General features: G+C 40.0%; 1 protein-coding gene across 1 annotated transcript; it reads right to left on the bottom strand.

Annotated features, from left to right (window-relative positions):
* Window positions 1-1,274: 1,274 nt before the first annotated feature.
* On the bottom strand, window positions 1,275-14,766 carry LOC139377254 (UBX domain protein 11). The gene is made up of 14 exons (XM_071120263.1): window positions 14,519-14,766; window positions 14,373-14,407; window positions 13,756-13,878; window positions 13,276-13,376; window positions 10,685-10,739; window positions 9,185-9,264; window positions 8,730-8,853; window positions 8,160-8,380; window positions 7,778-7,855; window positions 7,499-7,646; window positions 7,082-7,185; window positions 6,913-6,986; window positions 6,618-6,767; window positions 1,275-1,416 (listed from the first exon to the last, which is right to left on the bottom strand). The coding sequence occupies exons 1-14, from the start codon at window positions 14,587-14,589 to the stop codon at window positions 1,275-1,277; spliced, it is 1,506 nt and encodes a 501-aa protein (XP_070976364.1). The 5' UTR covers window positions 14,590-14,766.
* Window positions 14,767-20,283: the final 5,517 nt, after the last annotated feature.

Genomic DNA, 20,283 nt, shown 5'->3' with positions numbered 1-20,283 from the left:
AAGGTTCTGCGCTTTTGCTGTCGTCACCAGTAAAATTTGCTAGTGGCTTTCTTTCTCAAAACTTTACTTATTTTAGTGTTTCAAGCCAACAGAGCAACTCAATACATTCCTGAAACATTTCTTTGTGGGTTGTCCTCTAAGAAGAAGATATCTCCCTCACAGCTAGTTTTGGGGATAACGGTCCGTGGCAATGAGGACTGAAGCCATTTTACACACTCCTTAACACTTTTTGTGGTACTGGTTTGTTGGTAAGGGTCTGTCTTACAGAGCAACATACTGTATTTTAACAGGTGAGTCCCTGTGCCTACTTTGTCCTGATACACTGTGTTCACTTTGGTGCCCATATCTGTACGAGCAAAATGTCTCTGCTATCCGTGTTGATAGTATTATTTTATTTCCATCTAATAGCGAGAAATGTTTTGGTTCCAAGTTAATAACTTAACTAATGGATGCCTGTATTTTGCCATGAAAAAAAAAATGTGCGACATGACAACACTAACTTTCATCTAGTTTGTTTCAGTGTTCGAAGAGCAAAAGAAAACAGTGGTTTGATTTATTGATGGAACGTCACGTCAAATGCTTTCCTTCAGTTGACGAACATCATGGCACTAAGTTGGGACAGACATTTGGATGTCTAACATTGTCTAGATGAGAGTAATGTGAGTTCTCATTTGAGCTTTAACAAAGTTATATAAACTTGCCTTGTGTCAAATATTTTGCAAAAATGTAAATGTTTATATTGAATATATTTTTTTATCCTTAATTGTATTTACACATTTTAGAAATAAAGTTTGTTTTCAATAAGTTGGCTTTGATCTTGTAATTTTCTTTGATTAAAATCCTTACATTTTAAAGGTAGAGTCAGCGATATGACGAAGATGCATAGTGGGCCAATTTTCCGCAACAACTAAGATCATTGGCGCGCCAGGCTAAACCTCTCTGCTGTTTTGGTCCCTAAGAGTATGAAAAGAAACCCATGCCCTTGTACAAATACTGTGTGTGTGAGAGCGAGTCTTGCATCTTGCTCATGTAATGTTATTTCGCTAACTCTACCTTTTGGTGGTTCAAGTTGAATTATCTACATCAATAATTATGCATGTGTCCCTATGGAAATTAGGATTTTCCCATGTCATGATGATCCTGAAAAGGATTGTTCTGTAAGTGTTGGCACCCCTTAGTGTCACATCCCTATCCGATCTGAATATACATGTTTATGAAAGTAAATACAGTATTTTATAACCATGAGGAGAGTGACAGGGTGATTTGTTGCTCTGTCATTGACGAGGGCCTGGCCTAGTCCTAAGCAGCAGAGCAGCATTGGGAGTGAGCCCACAGGAGAGGAGTGTCTGAGAGTCCTCACTGTAGCAGCGCTGTGGGAACGCACTGATGATATCATACGCTGTGGCATCTGTCCATCTGAAATTGTGAGGGAGAGAGAGTTGATAGTGATGGAATAGGACAGGACAGGGCTTTCATAACATGTCAAACAGACTGGGATGCGACTTTGTTCTGCCATGCAGATTCTTCGTCACTGATCATTTGGACAAATCGCGATTCCCATTTAGAGGAGTGGATACTTCGCTAGCCTCGTTAGTACATTTTTCAAGCACATCTCCCCAAGAATTTAATCAAGCATCTGACACAATTGTGTGTGTGTGTGTGTGTGTGTGTGTGTGTGTGTGTGTGTGTGTATATATATATATTTGATGTATTTATTTATTTATTTATTTATTTTTATGTAGGGGGTGGATCAGCTTTAATATTGCAAATAGATTGATAAAAGCCACAATGTAATTGTCTGCATTTCCCCATATTGTTTTTAAAGAAATACAGTACCAATCAAAAGTTGACACCACCTCATTCAAGGGTTTTTCTTTATTTTTTACATTGTAGAATAATAGTGAATTCATCTAAACTATGAAATAACACATGGACGGGTGATTGTGGAGACCAGGTCATCTGATGCATCACTCTCCTTGGTCAAATATCCTTAACACAGCCTGAAGGCGTGTTGGGCCATTGTCCTGTTGAAAAACAAGTCCACTAAGCCCGAACCAGATGGGATGGTGTATTCTTGCAGAATGCTGTGGTAGCCATGATGGTTAAGTGTGCCTTGAATTTTAAATAAATCAGACTTTTATGTATACTCCCCCTACCTTGTCACAACACAATTGATTGGCTCAAATACATTATGAAGGAAAGAAATTCCACAAATTAACTTTCAACAAGGCACACCTGTTAATTTAAATGCATTCCAGGTGACAACCTCATGGTTTTGAGAATGACAAGAGTGCAAATCTGTCAAGGCAGTGTGGCTACTTTGAAGAACCTAAAATATATTTACATTTGTTTAATACTTTTTTTTGGTTACTACATTTTTCCATGTGTGTTATTTCATAGTTTTGATGTCTTCACTATTATTCTACAATGTAGAAAATAGTAAAAATAAAGAAAAACCCTTGAATGAGTAGGTGTCAACTTTTGACTGGTACTGTATGTGTTATTTTTTTATTTATACATATATATATATATATACTACCGTTAAAGTTTGGGGTCACTTAGAAATGTCCTTGTTTTTGAAAGAAATCACGTTTTTTGGTCCATTTAAAATAACATCATCTTGATCAGAAAAACAGTGTAGACATGAATGTTGTAAATTACTTTTGTAGCTGGAAACGGCTGATTTGTTTTAATGGAATATCTATATAGGCATATGGAGGCCCATTATCAGCAACCATCACTCCTGTATCAGCATTTGTGGGTTCGATTACAGGCTCAAAATGGCCAGAAACAAATAACTTTCTTCTGAAACTCGTCAGTCTATTCTTGTTATGAATACTTACGGAAATAAGTATTCAGAAAAAAAATAGACTGACGAGTTTCAGAAGAAAGTTCTTTATGAGACTCGAAATTGAGCTCCGGTGCATCCTGTTTCCATTGATCATCCTTGATGTTTCTCCAACTTGTTTGGAGTCCACCTGTGGTAAATTAATTTGGTTGGACATGGTTTGTAAAGGCACACACCTGTCTATATAAGGTCCCACAGTTGACAGTGCATTTCAGCAAAAACCAAGCCATGAGGTCTAAGGAATTGTCCGTAGAGCTCCGAGACCGGATTGTGTCGAGGCACAGATCTGGGGAAGGGTACCAAAACATTTCTGCAGCATTGAAGGTCCCCAAGAACACAGAGGCCTCCATCATTCTTAAATGTAACAAGTTTGGAACCACCAAGACTCTCCCTAGAGCCTGCCGCCCAGGCCGAGCTGAGCAATCGGAGAGAAGGGCGTTGGTCAGGGAGGTGACTTAGAACCCAATGGTCAGTCTGACAGAGCTCAAGAATTCCTCTGTGGAGATGGGAGAACCTTCCAGAAGGAAAACCATCTCTGCAGCACTCCACCAATCAGGCCTTTATGGTAGAGTGGCCAGACTGAAGCCATTCCTCAGTAAAAGGCACATGACAGCACACTTGGAGTTTGTAAAAGGCACCTAAAGACTCTCAGACTATGAGAAACAAGATTCTCTGGTCTGATGAAACCAAGATTCAACTCTTTGGCCTGAATGCCAAGCATCACTTCGAGGATACATGGCACCATCTCTACGGTGAAGCATGGTGGTGGCAGCATCATGCTGTGGGGATGTTTATCAGCGGCAGGGACTGGGAGAATAGTCAGGATCGAGGCAAAGATGTATGGTGCAAAGTACAGAGATATCCTTGACGAAAACCTGCTCCAGAGACCTCAGGACCTCAGACTGGGGCGAAGGTTCACCTTCCAACAGGACAACGACCCTAAGCCCACAGCCAATACAACACAGGAGTGGCTTCGGGACAAGTCTCTGAATGTCCTTGAGTGGTCCTGCCAGAGCCCGGACTTGAACACGATCGAACATCTCTTAAGACCTAAAAATAGCTGTGCAGCAACGGTCCCCATTCAACCTGACAGAGCTTGAGAGGATCTGCAGAGAAGAATGGGAGAAACTCCCCAAATACAGATGTGCCAAGTTTGTAGCGTCATACCCAAGAAGACTCAAGGCTGTAATCGCTGCCAAAGATGCTTCAACAAAGTACTAAGGGACTGAATACTTATGTAAATGTGATAATCTAATTGTATTTATTTTTTAAATTCAACTGGGTTTTTTTATCCTGTTTTTGCTTTTTCATTATGGGGTATTTTGTACAGATTGATGAGGGACAACAAAAACAATCCGTTTTAGAATAAGACTGTAACCTAACAAAATGTGGGAAAACTCAAGGGGTATGAATACATTCCGAAGGCACTGTACATACTATATACATTTTACAGACACAGTATATTTTCCTTTAGTTATTGTTTGTTTTTAGTACCATCCTTCAGCTCCCCTCAACCCCTCTCATTATCTCTGAAGACCATCCAGTTTTGATTTCTATTTGCCATACAGTAACAGTTTGGACACATACTCATTTCAAGGGTTCTTCTTTATTTTTACTATTTTCTACATTGTAGAATAATAGTGACATCAAAACTATGAAATAACACATGGATCATGTAGTAACCAAAATAGTGTTAAACAAATCAAAATATATTCTTCAAATAGCCAATTCTTCAAATTGCCACCCTTTGCCATGATGACAGCTTTGCACACTCTTGGCATTCTCTCAAACAGCTTCATGAGGTAGCCACCTGGAATGCATTTCAGTTAGCAGGTGTGCTTTGTTAAAAGTTTATTTGAGGAATTTCTTTCCTTCTTAATGCGTTTGAGCCAATCAGTTGTGTTGTGACAAGATAGGGGTGGGATACAAAAGATAGCCCTATTTGGTAAAAGACCAAGTCCATATTATGGCAAGAACAGCTCAAATAAGCAAAGATAAATGACATTCCATCATTCCTTTAAGACATGACAATCAGTCAAAAGAGAACATTTCAAGAAATTTGAACGTTTCTTCAAGTGCAGTCGCAAAAACCATCAAGCGCTATGATGAAACTGGCTGTCATGAGGACCGCCACAGGAAAGGACGACCCAGAGTTACCTCTGCTCCAGAGCATAAGTTCATTAGACTTACCAGCATCAGAAATTGCAGCCTAAATGAATGCATCACAGAGTTCAAGTAACAGACACATCTCAACATCAACTGTTCAGAGGAGACTGTGTGAATCAGGCCTTCATGGTCAAATTACTGCAAAGAAACCACTTCTAAAGGACACCAATAAGAAGAAGAGACTTGCTTGACATTAGACCGGTGGAAATCTGTCCTTTGGCCTGGACCCCAAATTGGAGATTTTTGGTTCCAACCACCGTGTCTTTGTGAGATGCTGTGTGGGTGAACGGATGATCTCTGCATGTGTATTTCCCACCGTATCGCATGGAGGAGGAGGTGTTACGGTCTGGGGGTGCTTTACTGGTGACACTGTCTGTGATTTATTTATAATTCAAGGCACACTTAACCAGCATGGCTACCACAGCATTCTGCAGTGATATGCCATCCCATCTGGTTTGGGTCTATCATCTGTTTTTCAACAGGACGATGACCCAACACACCTCCAGGCTGTGAAAGGATTATTTTACCAAGAAGGAGAGCGATGGAGTGCTGCATCAAATGACCTGGCCTCCACAATCACCCGACCTCAACCAAAATGAGATGGTTTGGGATGAGTCGGACTGCAGAGTGAAGGAAAAGCAGTCAACAAGTGCTCAGCATATGTGGGAATTCCTTCAAGATGGTTGGAAAATTAGCAAAGCTGTCATCATTGCAAAGGGTGGCTACTTGGAAGAATCTCCAATATATAAAAATATTTTGATTTGTTTAACACTTTTTTTTGGTTACTACATGATTCCATGTGTGTTATTTCATAGTTTCAATGTATTCATTATTATTCTACAATATAGAAATTAGTTTTAAAAAATTAAGAAAACACTGGAATGAGGAGGTGTTCTAAAACTTTTGACCGGTAGTGTAGACAGGTGTGTGCCTTTCCCAATCATGTCCAATCAAGTTCTAGAAACATCTCAAGGGTGATCAATGGAAACAGGATGCACCTCAACTCAATTTCGATTCTTATAGCAAAGAGTCTGTGAATACTTACGTAAATAAGATATGTTTTTTATTTTTAATACATTTTCAAAAACCTATTTTCGCTTTGTCATTATGGTGTGTAGATTGCAGAGGATTTTTTATTTATTATTCCATGTGGAAAAAGTCAAGGGGTCTGAATACTTTCCGAAGGCACTGTACATAACATTCTATTGTTGCAAGAATTTTGTATAATTTAAATTGAAAAACTTGTAAGTTTTGAATCTGGTGTTATTTTGTGTATCAGTTCATAAACCATGTGCCATGGAATTGGTACATCGAAAAATCTCTTCCCAATTATTTTGCAATCTGTATGGCACAGCTGTCAATTTTTGGGTCCTTAAATTAAACGGGTATACTTTTTTTATTTAATGCAGGGTCGACATACAAGTTCCTTACTTTTTCCCCCTTCCATTTGCCTCTTCCATTTTTTGCGGAATGCAAGATTTTAGTTCTGGGCGTCCGAGATTAACATGACCCAAAAGTCACTGTGACTGAGATGAAGTACTGTGAACCTGATGGACTTCCTGGGCAAAATACTCTGCACAGCATTTTGTGGCTCCCAACCCACCTGTGCTTGTCCAGATACTGGCGCAGATGACCTATGGTCTCTGAGAAATGCATCTTCATGATGTAGGTGTGCTCGCCATCCTCTGACTTCACCCTCAGTGTGGTGACATCACGGACCGAGTTATGGGGATCAGTCTCATGCAACTCCAACCTGAGTTAGAGTAGAGAGAACAGGTTCATAATCCACATTAGTAAATGTGTGTCCCTCTTCCAGGGTCTCCTCTGTCACAAGGTCCCGCAAGGCCCCCTAGTGGTGGAAGTGAAGGTATTGTGAATACTTCTAGACACCTGCATACCTCGCTTTCATAGCCTGTAGCTCTGGTGTGTCTATGAGGGTCACAGCATGGCTGTTTGAAGCATCAGAAGAGCCCTAAACACAAGACACAGGCATTTACTAGCATATAGTATACGCGTGTCCATCATCTACAGGTATATGCTGAAACATGCAACAGATCTCAGTCTCACCTGTAGACTGGCTTTCACGGAGTCCCTGATGTCAATCACCCTACCAGCCTTCACCACCACCTTGGGCAGCCTGTTCAGGAATTGGTCCATTGTCAGTTTTCTGCCTGTGGGTAAGTCAATGTTCAAGTCAGAGCAAAAGAGGCTTGGGGTGAATCTCAAGTGATATACATATAGTTAAACCAACTTCAAATATTAAATTAAATTATTTAATTGATTCCTTGTGTCCTCTCCTCGCCTCCCCAAAGAAGATCCACGCTTTCTCCCCATCTCATGCATGTTCAGGAGGAGGCGAGGAGAGAGGACTCGAGGAATCCCAAAAAATACAATTGAGATTCCACCCCTGCAGTTGGTTCAACTAGAGTGTAAAGTGTATCATTTGTTTTGGGAACAAATTGAAGCGATACAGAGGGGACCGACCGGGTATCTGGGAGACGGTACAGTAGGCGTGTTCTAAGCTGTCTGTTGATTTCTCCCCCTCTGTGCATCCAACCACAGCCTGCCCCTTCCCAGGGAACTCCGCCCACGGTCGCCTCTCTTGGAACTCCTCCTCTCGTCTGTCGTGAACCTGTGTACACCGAAAGAGGACGTCCCACTACTCACCACAAAACAAACAGGAAATACATTGTCCATGTAGTCCGTTTTCCTACCGTAAGCACATTTGAAATTTACGCATGCACACAAAGCACACACACACACCTGAAAGGGCACCCCGTCTGCAAACCTGTCCTGTAGCTCAGAAGGGAAGTATCCGTCCATCAGGTCTTGCATGCACTGCTGCAAAGTCATGAGCGGCAGGGTGTCAGACACATTGGACTGATATACGAACTGAGCTTTCTGTACTTATTCTGTCTGCTACAATCTGAGAGAGAGTCGAAACATTGAAATCAAAGAATCTTCTGTGAAAATGTATCAAAAAGCATGCCTGGTTCAAATATCTAGTCTGTTTCATTACCTGGTGTGTGTTGTACTCTCTCGTAATAACCTTAACAGTAGCTGATTTGGTTCTGGGTGATGAGATTATGTACTGACTAGCCAGTCGGAGTATAGCGAGTATTCCCTATATAGTCTCTATCTGTACCTGTGTGCTGGCTTCCTGGTAAGAGCGGAAGGGCCCATTGAACATGAAGATGCCATTGCTGTAGAGCCGTAGTGGAATGAGCTGCTGCTGGGCCAGCTGTGCCCCTCTGGACGTGACCCTGACGTAGGACTCTCCCTCCCCAGCCAGGATGTTCAACTGCTGGATGTTCTGGAGCACCAGGTCAAAGTTTATCTGGAAGTTCCTCCTGGCCACAGAGGTCTCTGCAAAAGACAGACCACCATAATAAGTGAATGCATAATTAAGATTTTCTGTTTGAAAATCATCCAGGCATCACATGAGCACAGCTCGTGAAACTTTAACTGGCGCATTGAAACAATGGCAGCTCCTTTGTACTGTTGGAAGTTACCGTTTGAAGATGTGATTCGATTAGGTTTTACTTAGCTGCCTGTTAAGGAGGGTGTACTGTTACAGCATGTTCAGATAGAAATGTATCACGTAGAAAGAATATGATTGCCTGTCAGATAGAACAGGGAATCTTAGCAGCTGTGTTAATTAGATTTCTATCTGCAGCATAAGGCTCAGCACTTAATAACTCCCTGGTTCCTTTACCTGGTTGCCACACCCCTTTCTCGGAGCTCTGGGTCTGCTCAGCTTCCTCTACTTCCTGTTGACTGGCTGTGTCACGCTCCTCTCCGCTCCCCACCCAGATCATGCCGTAGTCGTTCAGAAACCGCTGAGTGGGGAAAAACCCACTGTGAGTTTAAAGAAAAGTTTGCAGTGACATCAGTTAAAGAGGTGAACTAAACTATTTAGAACAGACTTAGAGATGACTCAACCACCACAACTCAACTTCTCTGTTATACTGTATGTAGAAAAGTTCAAGTCTAAATTGGACATGCACTGACTTATTAAGATATATTGTAAATCACACAGACACAGGTTAGTGCTTCTATGGCTTTCAATACTGGGTGGTCCATCTACGTCTGTGCAATGTAACAAACTGTTCGCTGAGGACCAAAAAAAAACATTGCTCCGTTGTATTACCATGGCGATGATGATCTTACCTCCATCTCCGATACCTGGCCCTGAAGCTTGTGGCATGTTTTTATGAGATCATCCTCTCTGCTCCTATCACTGTTTTTCTCTAAAAATCACAGAAACAGAATGGTTTTGGTTAACCAAACATAACTTGTTCCATACTCTTAATATCTTTTCTTTTCACTTAACAGAGATGAGGGCAGTGACGGAAGTAGAGAACAGTGTATAGGCCTACATGGGGCTGTATTTCTATAAATACATGAATACTAGGCCTACATGGGGCTGTATTTCTATAAATACATGAATACTAGGCCTACATGGGGCTGTATTTCTATAAATACATGAATACTAGGCCTACATGGGGCTGTATTTCTATAAATACATGAATACTAGGCCTACATGGGGCTGTATTCCTATAAATACATGAATACTAGGCCTACATGGGGCTGTATTTCTATAAATACATGAATACTAGGCCTACATGGGGCTGTATTTCTATAAATACATGAATACTAGGCCTACATGGGGCTGTATTTCTATAAATACATGAATACTAGGCCTACATGGGGCTGTATTTCTATAAATACATGAATACTAGGCCTACATGGGGCTGTATTCCTATAAATACATGAATACTAGGCCTACATGGGGCTGTATTCCTATAAATACATGAATACTAGGCCTACATGGGGCTGTATTTCTATAAATACATGAATACTAGGCCTACATGGGGCTGTATTTCTATAAATACATGAATACTAGGCCTACATTGGGCTGTATTACTATAAATACATGCATACTAGGCCTACATGGGGCTGTATTCCTATAAATACATGCATACTAGGCCTACATGGGGCTGTATTTCTATAAATACATGAATACTAGGCCTACATTGGGCTGTATTCCTATAAATACATGAATACTAGGCCTACATGGGGCTGTATTTCTATAAATACATGAATACTAGGCCTACATGGGGCTGTATTCCTATAAATACATGAATACTAGGCCTACATGGGGCTGTATTTCTATAAATACATGAATACTAGGCCTACATGGGGCTGTATTTCTATAAATACATGAATACTAGGCCTACATGGGGCTGTATTTCTATAAATACATGAATACTAGGCCTACATGGGGCTGTATTTCTATAAATACATGAATACTAGGCCTACATGTATTCCTATAAATACATGAATACTAGGCCTACATGGGGCTGTATTCTTATAAATACATGAATACTAGGCCTACATGGGGCTGTATTCTTATAAATACATGAATACTAGGCCTACATGGGGCTGTATTTCTATAAATACATGAATACTAGGCCTACATGGGGCTGTATTTCTATAAATACATGCATACTAGGCCTACACGGGGCTGTATTCCTATAAATACATGCATACTAGGCCTACATGGGGCTGTATTCCTATAAATACATGCATACTAGGCCTACATGTGTTGTGACTGGAACTCTGTGGTTCCAGAACTGTATGATATATATGGTAGGCTGAAATAACTACCTTTTGACTTCTGAAGAAGCTTAATTTTCTCCTCCAGAGATGTAATTATTTTCTCCTTCAAATAGAAAATAACAAATTAAACATTGATATGTTGTCAAGTCAAGAGCTTGGTCTGTACATATATCAATATTTGGGCATGTATTCATGAATAGAATACTAGCCGGATGTGTATAGACTACTACTGTTTTTAGTATCCGTTTTCAGAGTTGGGGAAGCTACTCTGAAAATATAGTTTACCAAGCTACCAATTACTTCACACTGGAAGAAGTTGAGCTACAGTAAAGCTACCCTTAAGAGAAATATAGTTTGTTTAACTGAAGCTACTTTGAAAAAGTAGTTCACTACATCAAAACTGCCTTGTAAAAAAGTATTATATCTAAGTCTGAAAAGTCATATAAATGTACTGGGTTGAAAAATATATACAGTGCATTCGGAAAGTATTCAGACCACATGACTTTTTCCACATTTTGTTACGTTACAGCCTTATTATAAAATGTATTAAATTGCCTTTTCTCGCCTCAATCTACACACAATACCCCATAAAGACAAAGCAAAATTGTAGCAAATGTATTAAAAACATGTAACTGAAATATCACATTTACATAAGTATTCAGACCCTTTACTCAGTACTTTGTTGAAGCACATTTGGCAGCGATTGCAGCCTTGAGTCTTCTTGCGTATGACGCTACAAACTTGGCACACCTGTTTTTGGAGAGTTTCTCCCATTCTTCTCTGTAGATCCTCTCAAGCTCTGTCAGGTTGGATGGGGAAGGTTGCTGCACAGCTATTTTCAGGTTTCTCCAGAGATGTTCGATTGGGTTCAAGTTTGGGCTCTGGCTGGGCCACTCAAGGACATTCAGAGACTTGTCCCGAAGCCACTCCTGCGATGTCTTGGCTGTGTGCTTAGGGTTTTTGTCCTGTTAGAAGGTGAACCATTGACCCAGTCAGATGTCCTGAGCCCTCACAGTCCTGAGCGCCCAATGCATGATGCTGCCACCATCATGCTTCACCGTAGGGATGGTGCCAGGTTTCCTCCATACGTGACGCTTGGAATTCAGGCCAAAGAGTTCCATCTTGGATTCATCAGACCAGAGAACCTTGTTTCTCATGGTCTGAGAGTCCTTTAGGTGCCTTTTGGCAAACTTCAAACAGCTGTCATGTGCCTTTGACTGAGGAGTGGCTTCCGTCTGGCCATTTTACTATAAAGGCCTGATTGGTGGAGTGTTGCAGAGATAGTTGTCCTTCTGGAAGGTTCTTCCATCTCCACGGAGGAACTCTGGAGCTCTGTCAGAGTGCTCATCGGGTTCTTGGTCACCTCCCTGACCAACGCCCTTCTCACCAGATTGCTCAGTTTGGCCGGGTGGCCAGCTCTAGGAAGAGTCCTGGTGGTTCCAAACTTCTTCCATTTAAGAATGACGGAGGCCACTGTGTTCTTGGGGACCTTCATTGCTGCAGACATTTCTTGGTACCCTTCCTCAGATCTGTGCCTCGACACAATCCTGTCTCAGTGCTCTACAGACAATTCATTTGACCTCATGACTTGGTTTTTGCTCTGACATACACTGTAAACTGTGAGACGTTTCCAAGTAATGTGCAATCAATTGAATTTACCACAGGTGGACTCCACTCAAGTTGTAGAAACATCTCAAGGATGATCAATGGAAACAGGATGCACCTGACCTCAACTCATAGCAAAGTGTTTGGATAGTTATGCAAACATTTCTAAAAAAAACTGTTTTTGCTTTGTCATTATGTAGAGTGATGAGAAAAAACAATAATTTAATCAATTTTAGAATAAGGCTGTAAAGTAACAAAATGTGGAAAAGGTCAAGGGCTCTGAATACTTTCCGAATGCACTGTACGCTGTATATTATTTTGGTGAAACATTGAATGGGTAATTGCAGTAGTTAGCTACACTGTTACAGGGGTGGCTGCCACTGTTAGAGTGGCGGCAGGTATCCTAGTGGTTAGAGCTTTGGGCCAGTATCAACTTTGGAAAATATGCTGCTGCTTGAGGAGGTCTCTTATTACCTCATCATACAAACTATAATAAGTATCTTGCCAATCAAAATATGAGAAGTCTCTTATAGCACACACTTATAGTATAAGTATAACTATAGTATAAGTCTATTGTCATGAAAACTACAACGAACAAAGGTCCAACACAGAATACTGATGCAACATTCACACATTTGGCAGATTTCTTGTTTTTGTTTTTGTTTAGAAAACCTTTAGTAGCACCATTTAGCTACTGTTCATACATACCATACCGATACTTGTGTATGTATGTATGATACTTGTGTGACAGGCATCCTGTACGTGCAACTTCACCAGCATTCGGTGGTTGAGCTTTCCTTTAAAATGCATGCTTCTGATTGGTTGTTGCGGAGGATCACAGAGGTTGATGTGGTTGAGGTCAATTTCAGATCTAACCAAAACGCTGTCTCGCTGGAGGTGTTCACAGAAGCTCTGTTACCGTTTTTTTTCCATTGATTGCACTGGAAGTCGCTCTGGATAAGTGTGTGCTAAATACCTCAAATGTAATGTACAATGTAATTTCTTTGTCTGAACGTGTGTGGTACTTGGCTCACCTTGTGGTCAATGTCCAGGGCTTGGGTCTTCACCTTGGTCTCCAGCAGGGTCAGCCTTTGTATCATAGAGGACATCAGCTCAAAATCACTAGGGGGTGCATCTGTAGGGTTCAGTCAGAGTTCACTAGATCAGGAAGCGTAATACCTGTATAATAAAGGCTACTGTGTGACACTCGGCAGACGTTCTTTTCCCCAAAGTGTCTTAAGGTACAATGACGCATACATTTTTTACTGATTCTGAGAACACTCTGTTTCAATGTTACTGTGCATTATCAGAAACCCAAACGGGCTTTTTGGAAACCCACATTTGTGACCACAGTGCTGTATTAGGAAAATCAGACACATTATTTTGTGGTCAGTGCACACCACATACTGATCTAACAACCATGCATGAGATTTCTAATGTTGTCGAAATGTGATTGGTTGTGGTTGTGAATATTTCAGCACAGGGCGAGTTGTAAGGACATCAAACAAACATACAACAACTGTTGCTTTTCCTTTGTTTGGCTTTTGATTTGGAAGGACAGGCACTATCAGTGGCTTGAGCCTGAGGCGCAGGGTGATTCAAAGCAGATACATCATTCAGCAGAGTAGCTTCATATTCTAAAGGAAAGAAAAGACAAGAACACAACCAGAATGACCCCAGGTTTTTAAAGAGCTGTATTCAGAGGCAGTATATGTTTCAAATAATTGGATATCTCATAGTTAGACTATAGCAGGGTTCCCCAACTGACGGCCTGCGTGGGTGATTTTATTTGACCATTCAAGTTTTATGAGCAAAAAAGGATACTAAAATGATATTTATTTTTAAATGTTTTATTGTTAGCCGTAAAAGACTGTAAAAACACCAGCAAATCAGCTCCAAGTTATTTTAATTTTGGAAATCTGTTCCAAAGCATTCCCATGCACAATAGAGAGATACAGTATGTGATCATATACCAACCCAACCTAAGCAAGGTTTGAAATTATTATGATTTAGTAAAATATTATATCTTCTTGTGGTCAATTTGCAGTCTACAAATTATTTGTAATTATGTTCTGCCTCCTGGCCATCTGCTCAAGAAAAATATCGTCTTTGAAAGACCTGAATCCCATACCTGAAAATGGATTCTCCTTGAAAGGCACTCTTCTCCTATTTGAGAAAAATTAGCAATCATCAGTAATGCAAATGAACATGAAAATCCATCTAATTTCAATACTTATTGTCTAGGAAAAGATCCACTTTGGTTTCTCTTGAACATACCCTTGCTGGTTCATGGGCCCGGGAAGAGGCACACGTCGGTTTTTCCTCAACATTGAAAGTGGTGAGCTCATCTCCTTACGTTCATAAAACACTTGGGGTCGATAGGATTCACAAATGGCTAGCAGACTAGTGTAGAGGTAATTTTGTGATTCAACAATGCAAGTTAAAAAAACAAAAAACAATGTTTATGAGCACCTGGCTGACATTGACATGGTTGACAAGCAAGCACATAGCAGCTAAAAACGCAAAATAAAAGTCCTGAAAGTGTACACTTGGTTCAGTTAATAGGCTTAATAAACGAAATCAACGTTTATTTGTCATGCTAGGAATTTATGAATGACTTACAAGTGAATGACTCTAGATTCTGTAGGTTGGAATATTATGCTCGCTCTTCTTTTACATATAGATGATTGTTTGGAGTTCGTTGCCATTGGTAACGTGGATCGTGACATTTCATTGGCTCGTTGCTGGTTCCAGAATTAAATACACCCTCCTTCACACGGTGAAGAACCAGCCAAAGTGATACATTGTTATTCAAAGTATGACATTGTGATCATCCATCGACAAACATTGATATAAATGGAATGATGTACCCAAACACTTGTCTACTTTTGTTTCAAAAGTTGTCACACACCTAGCCCTACATCAGAACACATACCATTGCATGCTATACAAAACAAAACAATACAAGACATTAAATAGGCTATTGGCATATATGGAAAAAAATGAAGAATACAAAAATACCCACTAGTGCCAAATATCAAAACAAGTATTTGTAGGCCCTATTAAAGTTCATTTACACTGCTCATGACTGTAAAACAGATCTCTGTACTTGTGCCCATGCAGTCATGGTGCACACACCCCTTTCAGACCCATCCTCTTCTAGCTGAAATAAACACATATAAACTTTTGCTGTTCAGAGACTCAACCCTCTTCAACATTAACGAAGCTCTGGTCTGTGCTGTCTTCATCCTGCTGGTGCTGTCTGTGTTCACAGAGGCCAAGGTGAGGCATCCTTCAACCACAGTCAATGTAAGAACCAAAATATCAATATTAGTAAAGTATTAAGTAGAGATTAGCCATATTAATTGTAGAGTTCAGCAATGTAGAGGTCAGAAGTTGTATACATATCATGAATAGCACTTACCTGTGATGATTCGTTTCCAGGTATTGTGTTAACGTTTAAGCAACAGCCTAAATTGTTGTGAAATGTCTAAAATGGTTCTATTTCCTTTGTCTTTCAGGTGAATGGAACCAAAATGCCAGACAGGGTATTCCCTTGTTTGTTTTTTTACAAATTGATTGAGCTAATGTGTCTATAGGCCTACCTACAATAAGGGTTGTTCTTGAAATGCAGTGGCATTTGGGCTTGGCCTTTTGGAAAAAATGTACTTCATTTTTCTCAATTATTATTATTTTTTTAAATGTATTGGGTACATCTTCCCATTCTAAGTGAACTAATATGGTAGCTTAATGCCTTTTAATAATGTTTTACTATTAATATAACATTGTGTCACCAGCAGGAGTAGTTACACCAATGACGGTAACTCCAATGACAACATTTTGGTCATTGAGGATTTTCTTAAATGGAGGACACAGGTGCTCGAATCTAAGGCCATTAACCCTTTTAAAAATAATTTACTAAACTGTTTTTGTTTCATAATTTTGTATTTCCCCTACCTTTAAAAGGTGTAACACAAATTACACTCTTTAGACACACCAAATGATCAATGGAATCCTCAAATGTATGAGACACTAAAAGGGTGTGATTAACTAATAATTGTTTTTAATATAGACCTTCCCAGTGCAATGGTTTGCAACTGGAGGGAATGGAAGGTCCTTGTATATCTTTGTAATGAGTGATTTTCAAGGTTGTTACACCAATAGGATAAAACTTAGGGACACATATTATATTTGTAAAAATAATAGTTATTTTAATAGCCTGTTTTGTTTTTGAGCTATACAAGATGTTTAATACTTTTGTTTACTTTATAGAATTCAAAAATAATACATAGATTGATAGCTTTAAATACCCCTAAAACATGTCACTACAGTTGTACTGGGTCACTACTGATACAAGCCAATTTGCTTGGCCTAAGTACTTTAAACAATGCCTAAACATAACGTTTTGCAGTATAAAGCACTTGCAGTATGTTTTATGACTGATAAACAGTTCATGTATGATGGGTAACTCTTTGTAATTTTGAAGTGTTTTTCGTGGATGTAAATGCCACCGCAATTCAAGAACGACCCATAAAGGGTTATTCGGCTGTCCGAGAGAACCCTTTTTGGTTCTAGGTAGTAACTTATCACCAAAGGGTTCTTAAAAGGTTATACGATGGTTAGTTGGGTAAGTTGGGTTCTACATCTGATCTACATAGAGCCAAAAAAGGGTTATCATACAGGGACAGCAGAGGAAGCTTTTATGGTTCTAGGTAGCCCCTTTTCTAAGAGTGTCGAAATTCAGTTCCTTCTCTTGCTCTCTCTCTTCCCTCTATCTTCTCTGTAGGCAATCGGGGGCAAGCACCTCTGACTCTTCCGTTTTTGCTGCAGTTGGGGCTGATGGTTGCACCTGCCTTACTTCAAACTCGAATGTAACACTTGGTATGCTCTCCTTGCACAGGACTCTGCAGAACTTCTGCAACAACAGTGGCAACAACATAAGAATAACTTCTATGACTAGGCCTACTATATTTACTGGTACTGTAGACCTAGCTGACCCGTTTCCATGATTGAACACCATGAAAGACTTAACCCAAATGATCTTGTAATAATCATACAGATACACAAATTGTCACGGCCGTCCTCCTCTTCGTCTGAAGAGGAGAGGCGAGAAGGATCAGAGGACCAATATGCGGCGTGGTAAGTATCCATGGTAAAATCTTTAATAAAGAAAGACTGAACACTGTACAAAAGAGTAACAAAAACAATAAACCAAATTCGACCGTGAAGCTACAAAATGAGACCTGTGCTGACTCAAGCCAATAACATAGACAATCACCCACAAACAAACAGTGCAACCCAGGCTACCTAAGTATGATTCTCAATCAGAGACAACTAATGACACCTGCCTCTGATTGAGAACCATACTAGGCCGAAAACATAGAAATGCCCCAAAACATAGAAAAACAAACATAGACTGCCCACCCAACTCACGCCCTGACCATACTAAATAAATACAAAACAACGGAAATAGAGGTCAGAACGTGACACAAATAAAGTTGTGTATCTACACTCTTCTTGATATTTTCTTTCTCTGTCTGATAGATGGAGCCACATGCAGACGATGCCTATGACATATTGTGGGCTAGGGATAGGCTAGGCATTAAGCCTTGGAAAAATGACAAAACGTTGATAGTGCTGGAAAACGCACAGCAGAACATAGAAGAGACAAGATGTCGAATGGAAAGCAATACCTCCACCTGTTTTCAAAAATGCTTTCACACATACAATGCCTATAGAAAGTCTGTACCCCCTTGAACTTTAACAACATGGGATTGAATTATATTTAATTGTAATTTTTTGCCATTGATCTACACAAAATACTCCATAATGTCAAAGGGAAAAGGAAATTCTACACATTTGTACAAATTAATAGAAAATGTTTAACTAAACTATAGTTGTCACATAAGTGTTTATCCCCTTCGTTTGGCAATCCTAAATTAGTTTCGAAGTAACATTTGGGGCTACTCCCGAATGGTGCACTGCAGACCCGGGTTCGATCCCAGCCTGTTTCACAACCGGCAGTGGCCGGGAGTCCCATAGGGCAGCGCACAATTGGCCCAGCGTTGTCCGGGTTAGGGGAGGGTTTGGCTGAGGGGGGGCTTTACTTGGCTCATCGCGCTCTAGCGACTCCTTGTACTGGTCCGGGCGCTTGCAGTCGTCAGTTGAACATTCAACAATGTCCGACACATTCTTCTGGGTTAAGCAGCCGGGTGTTAAGGAGCCCGGTTTGGTGGGTCATGTTTCGGAGGACGCATGACTTGACCTTCGCCTCTCCCGAACCCGTTGGGGAGTTGCAGCGATGAGACAAGATCGTAATTGGATATGATGAAAAGTAAGTAAAATGTAACAAATCACATATTAAGTTATATGGACTGACTCTGTGTGAAATAATAGGGGTTGACATGATTTTTGAATGACTAACCCTTCCTCTGTCCCCCATACATACAACATCTATAAGTTCCCTCAGTCAAGTATTGAATTTCAAGCACATATTCAGCTAAAAGGACCAGAGGGCTTTTCGAAAGCCTCATAAAGAAGAGCAGTGATTGGTAGATGGGTAACAATAACAAATCAGACATGAAATATATCTTTAAGCATGGTCCAGTTAATAATTACGCTGTGGATGATGTATTAAACTACTTAGGCACATCAAAGATGCAGTCTTCCTCCTGAACTGAGCTGCAGGACAGGAAATAAAATGCTCAGGGACGTCACTATGAGGCCGTTGGTGATTTCAAAACAGCTACAGAGTTCAATGGCTGTGATGGTAAAAAAAAACGAGGATGGATCAACAGCGTTGTAGTAACCTAATTTACAGAGTGAAAAGAATAATACAAATATACAGAAAAAATATTCCAAAACATGCATATGTACGCAGCAGGGCACTAAGTAATACTGGGGGAAAAATACACTGCAAAGGAATAAACATTTTGGCCTAAATGCAAAGCCTTATGATTGAGGCAAATCCAACACAACACATCACTCAGTAACTCCCTCCTTATTTTCAAGCATGGTGGTGGCTGCATCATGGTATGTGTACGCTTGACATCGACAAAGACTGCAGAGTTTTTCAGGATGAAAATAAATGTGATGGAGCTAAACACAGGCAATCTCCTAGAGAAAAACCTGCTTCAGTCTGCTTTACACCAGACTGGGAAAGGAATTCACCTTTCAACAGGACAATAACCTACTACACAAAGCCAAATCTACACTGGAGTTGCTTACCAAGAAGACCGTGAATGTTCCTGAGTGGCCAAGTTACAGTTTTGACTTAAATCTGCTTGGCAAGACTTGAAAATGGCTGTCTAGCTATAATCCCTGACACCTTGACAAAGCTTGAAGAATTTTGAAAAGAATAATGGGCAAATGTGGCACAATACAGGTATACAAAGCTCTTATGAGACTTACCCAGGAAGACTCACAGCTGTAATCACTGCCAAAGGTGTTTCTAAAATGTATTGACTGAGGGGGTATATACTTATCTAATCAAGGTATAGTAGTGTTTTATTTTTCTTCCACTTTGACATTATAAAGTATTTCATGTAGATAGTTGCCAAATAGGAAAATTAGTCTAAATCTATTTGAATCCTACTTTGTAACACAATAAAATGTGAAGAAATCCAGACTTTTCTAGGCACTATACACAGACTAGACATATACATAATGTTTACTATGGATGTTATTACAACTAATTATAACAAATGGTGCATATTGGCGTAATGGTTGAGCACTTATTTGTTATTGAATTAAATTGCTATTTAAATGTTTTATCTCACAAACGGAATTATTGAAGACCAAGTCCTATTCTCATACACTGAATATAAATAATTATTCAGTTATAACACCAAATTAAATCTTATCAAATCAGTCACTATAGGGGAAAAGTGAACGATGGTCGAAATGAGGGAGCACATGTAATAAAAATTAAACGCTGCCTTGGTATTTGGATTTTTGTAAATTAAGTTCCTCTCCATTCCACCTAGTGTCACTGTAAACCAGAGCAATATCGGTAACTGTCCGGGAGACCAGAGAAGAAGTTA

The sequence above is a fragment of the Oncorhynchus clarkii genome, chromosome 2, assembly GCF_045791955.1.
Source record: "Oncorhynchus clarkii lewisi isolate Uvic-CL-2024 chromosome 2, UVic_Ocla_1.0, whole genome shotgun sequence".
Lineage (NCBI taxonomy): Eukaryota > Metazoa > Chordata > Actinopteri > Salmoniformes > Salmonidae > Oncorhynchus > Oncorhynchus clarkii.
Note: the sequence above shows the minus strand (reverse complement) of the source record. Positions and strands in the feature narration are given on the sequence as shown.

What these genes read in the sequence shown, in the direction of transcription:
- LOC139377254 (XM_071120263.1), bottom strand. Translation starts at nt 14,589, where the DNA reads ATGAGCTCACCACTTTCAATGTTGAGGAAAAACCGACGTGTGCCTCTT. An exon ending in CCCTGGACATTGACCACAAG is followed by an intron (nt 10,740 to 13,275) that starts GTGAGCCAAGTA and finishes TTCTATTTGAAG; the next exon opens with GAGAAAATAATTACATCTCT. An exon ending in GCCAGGTATCGGAGATGGAG is followed by an intron (nt 8,854 to 9,184) that starts GTAAGATCATCA and finishes TTCCCCACTCAG; the next exon opens with CGGTTTCTGAACGACTACGG.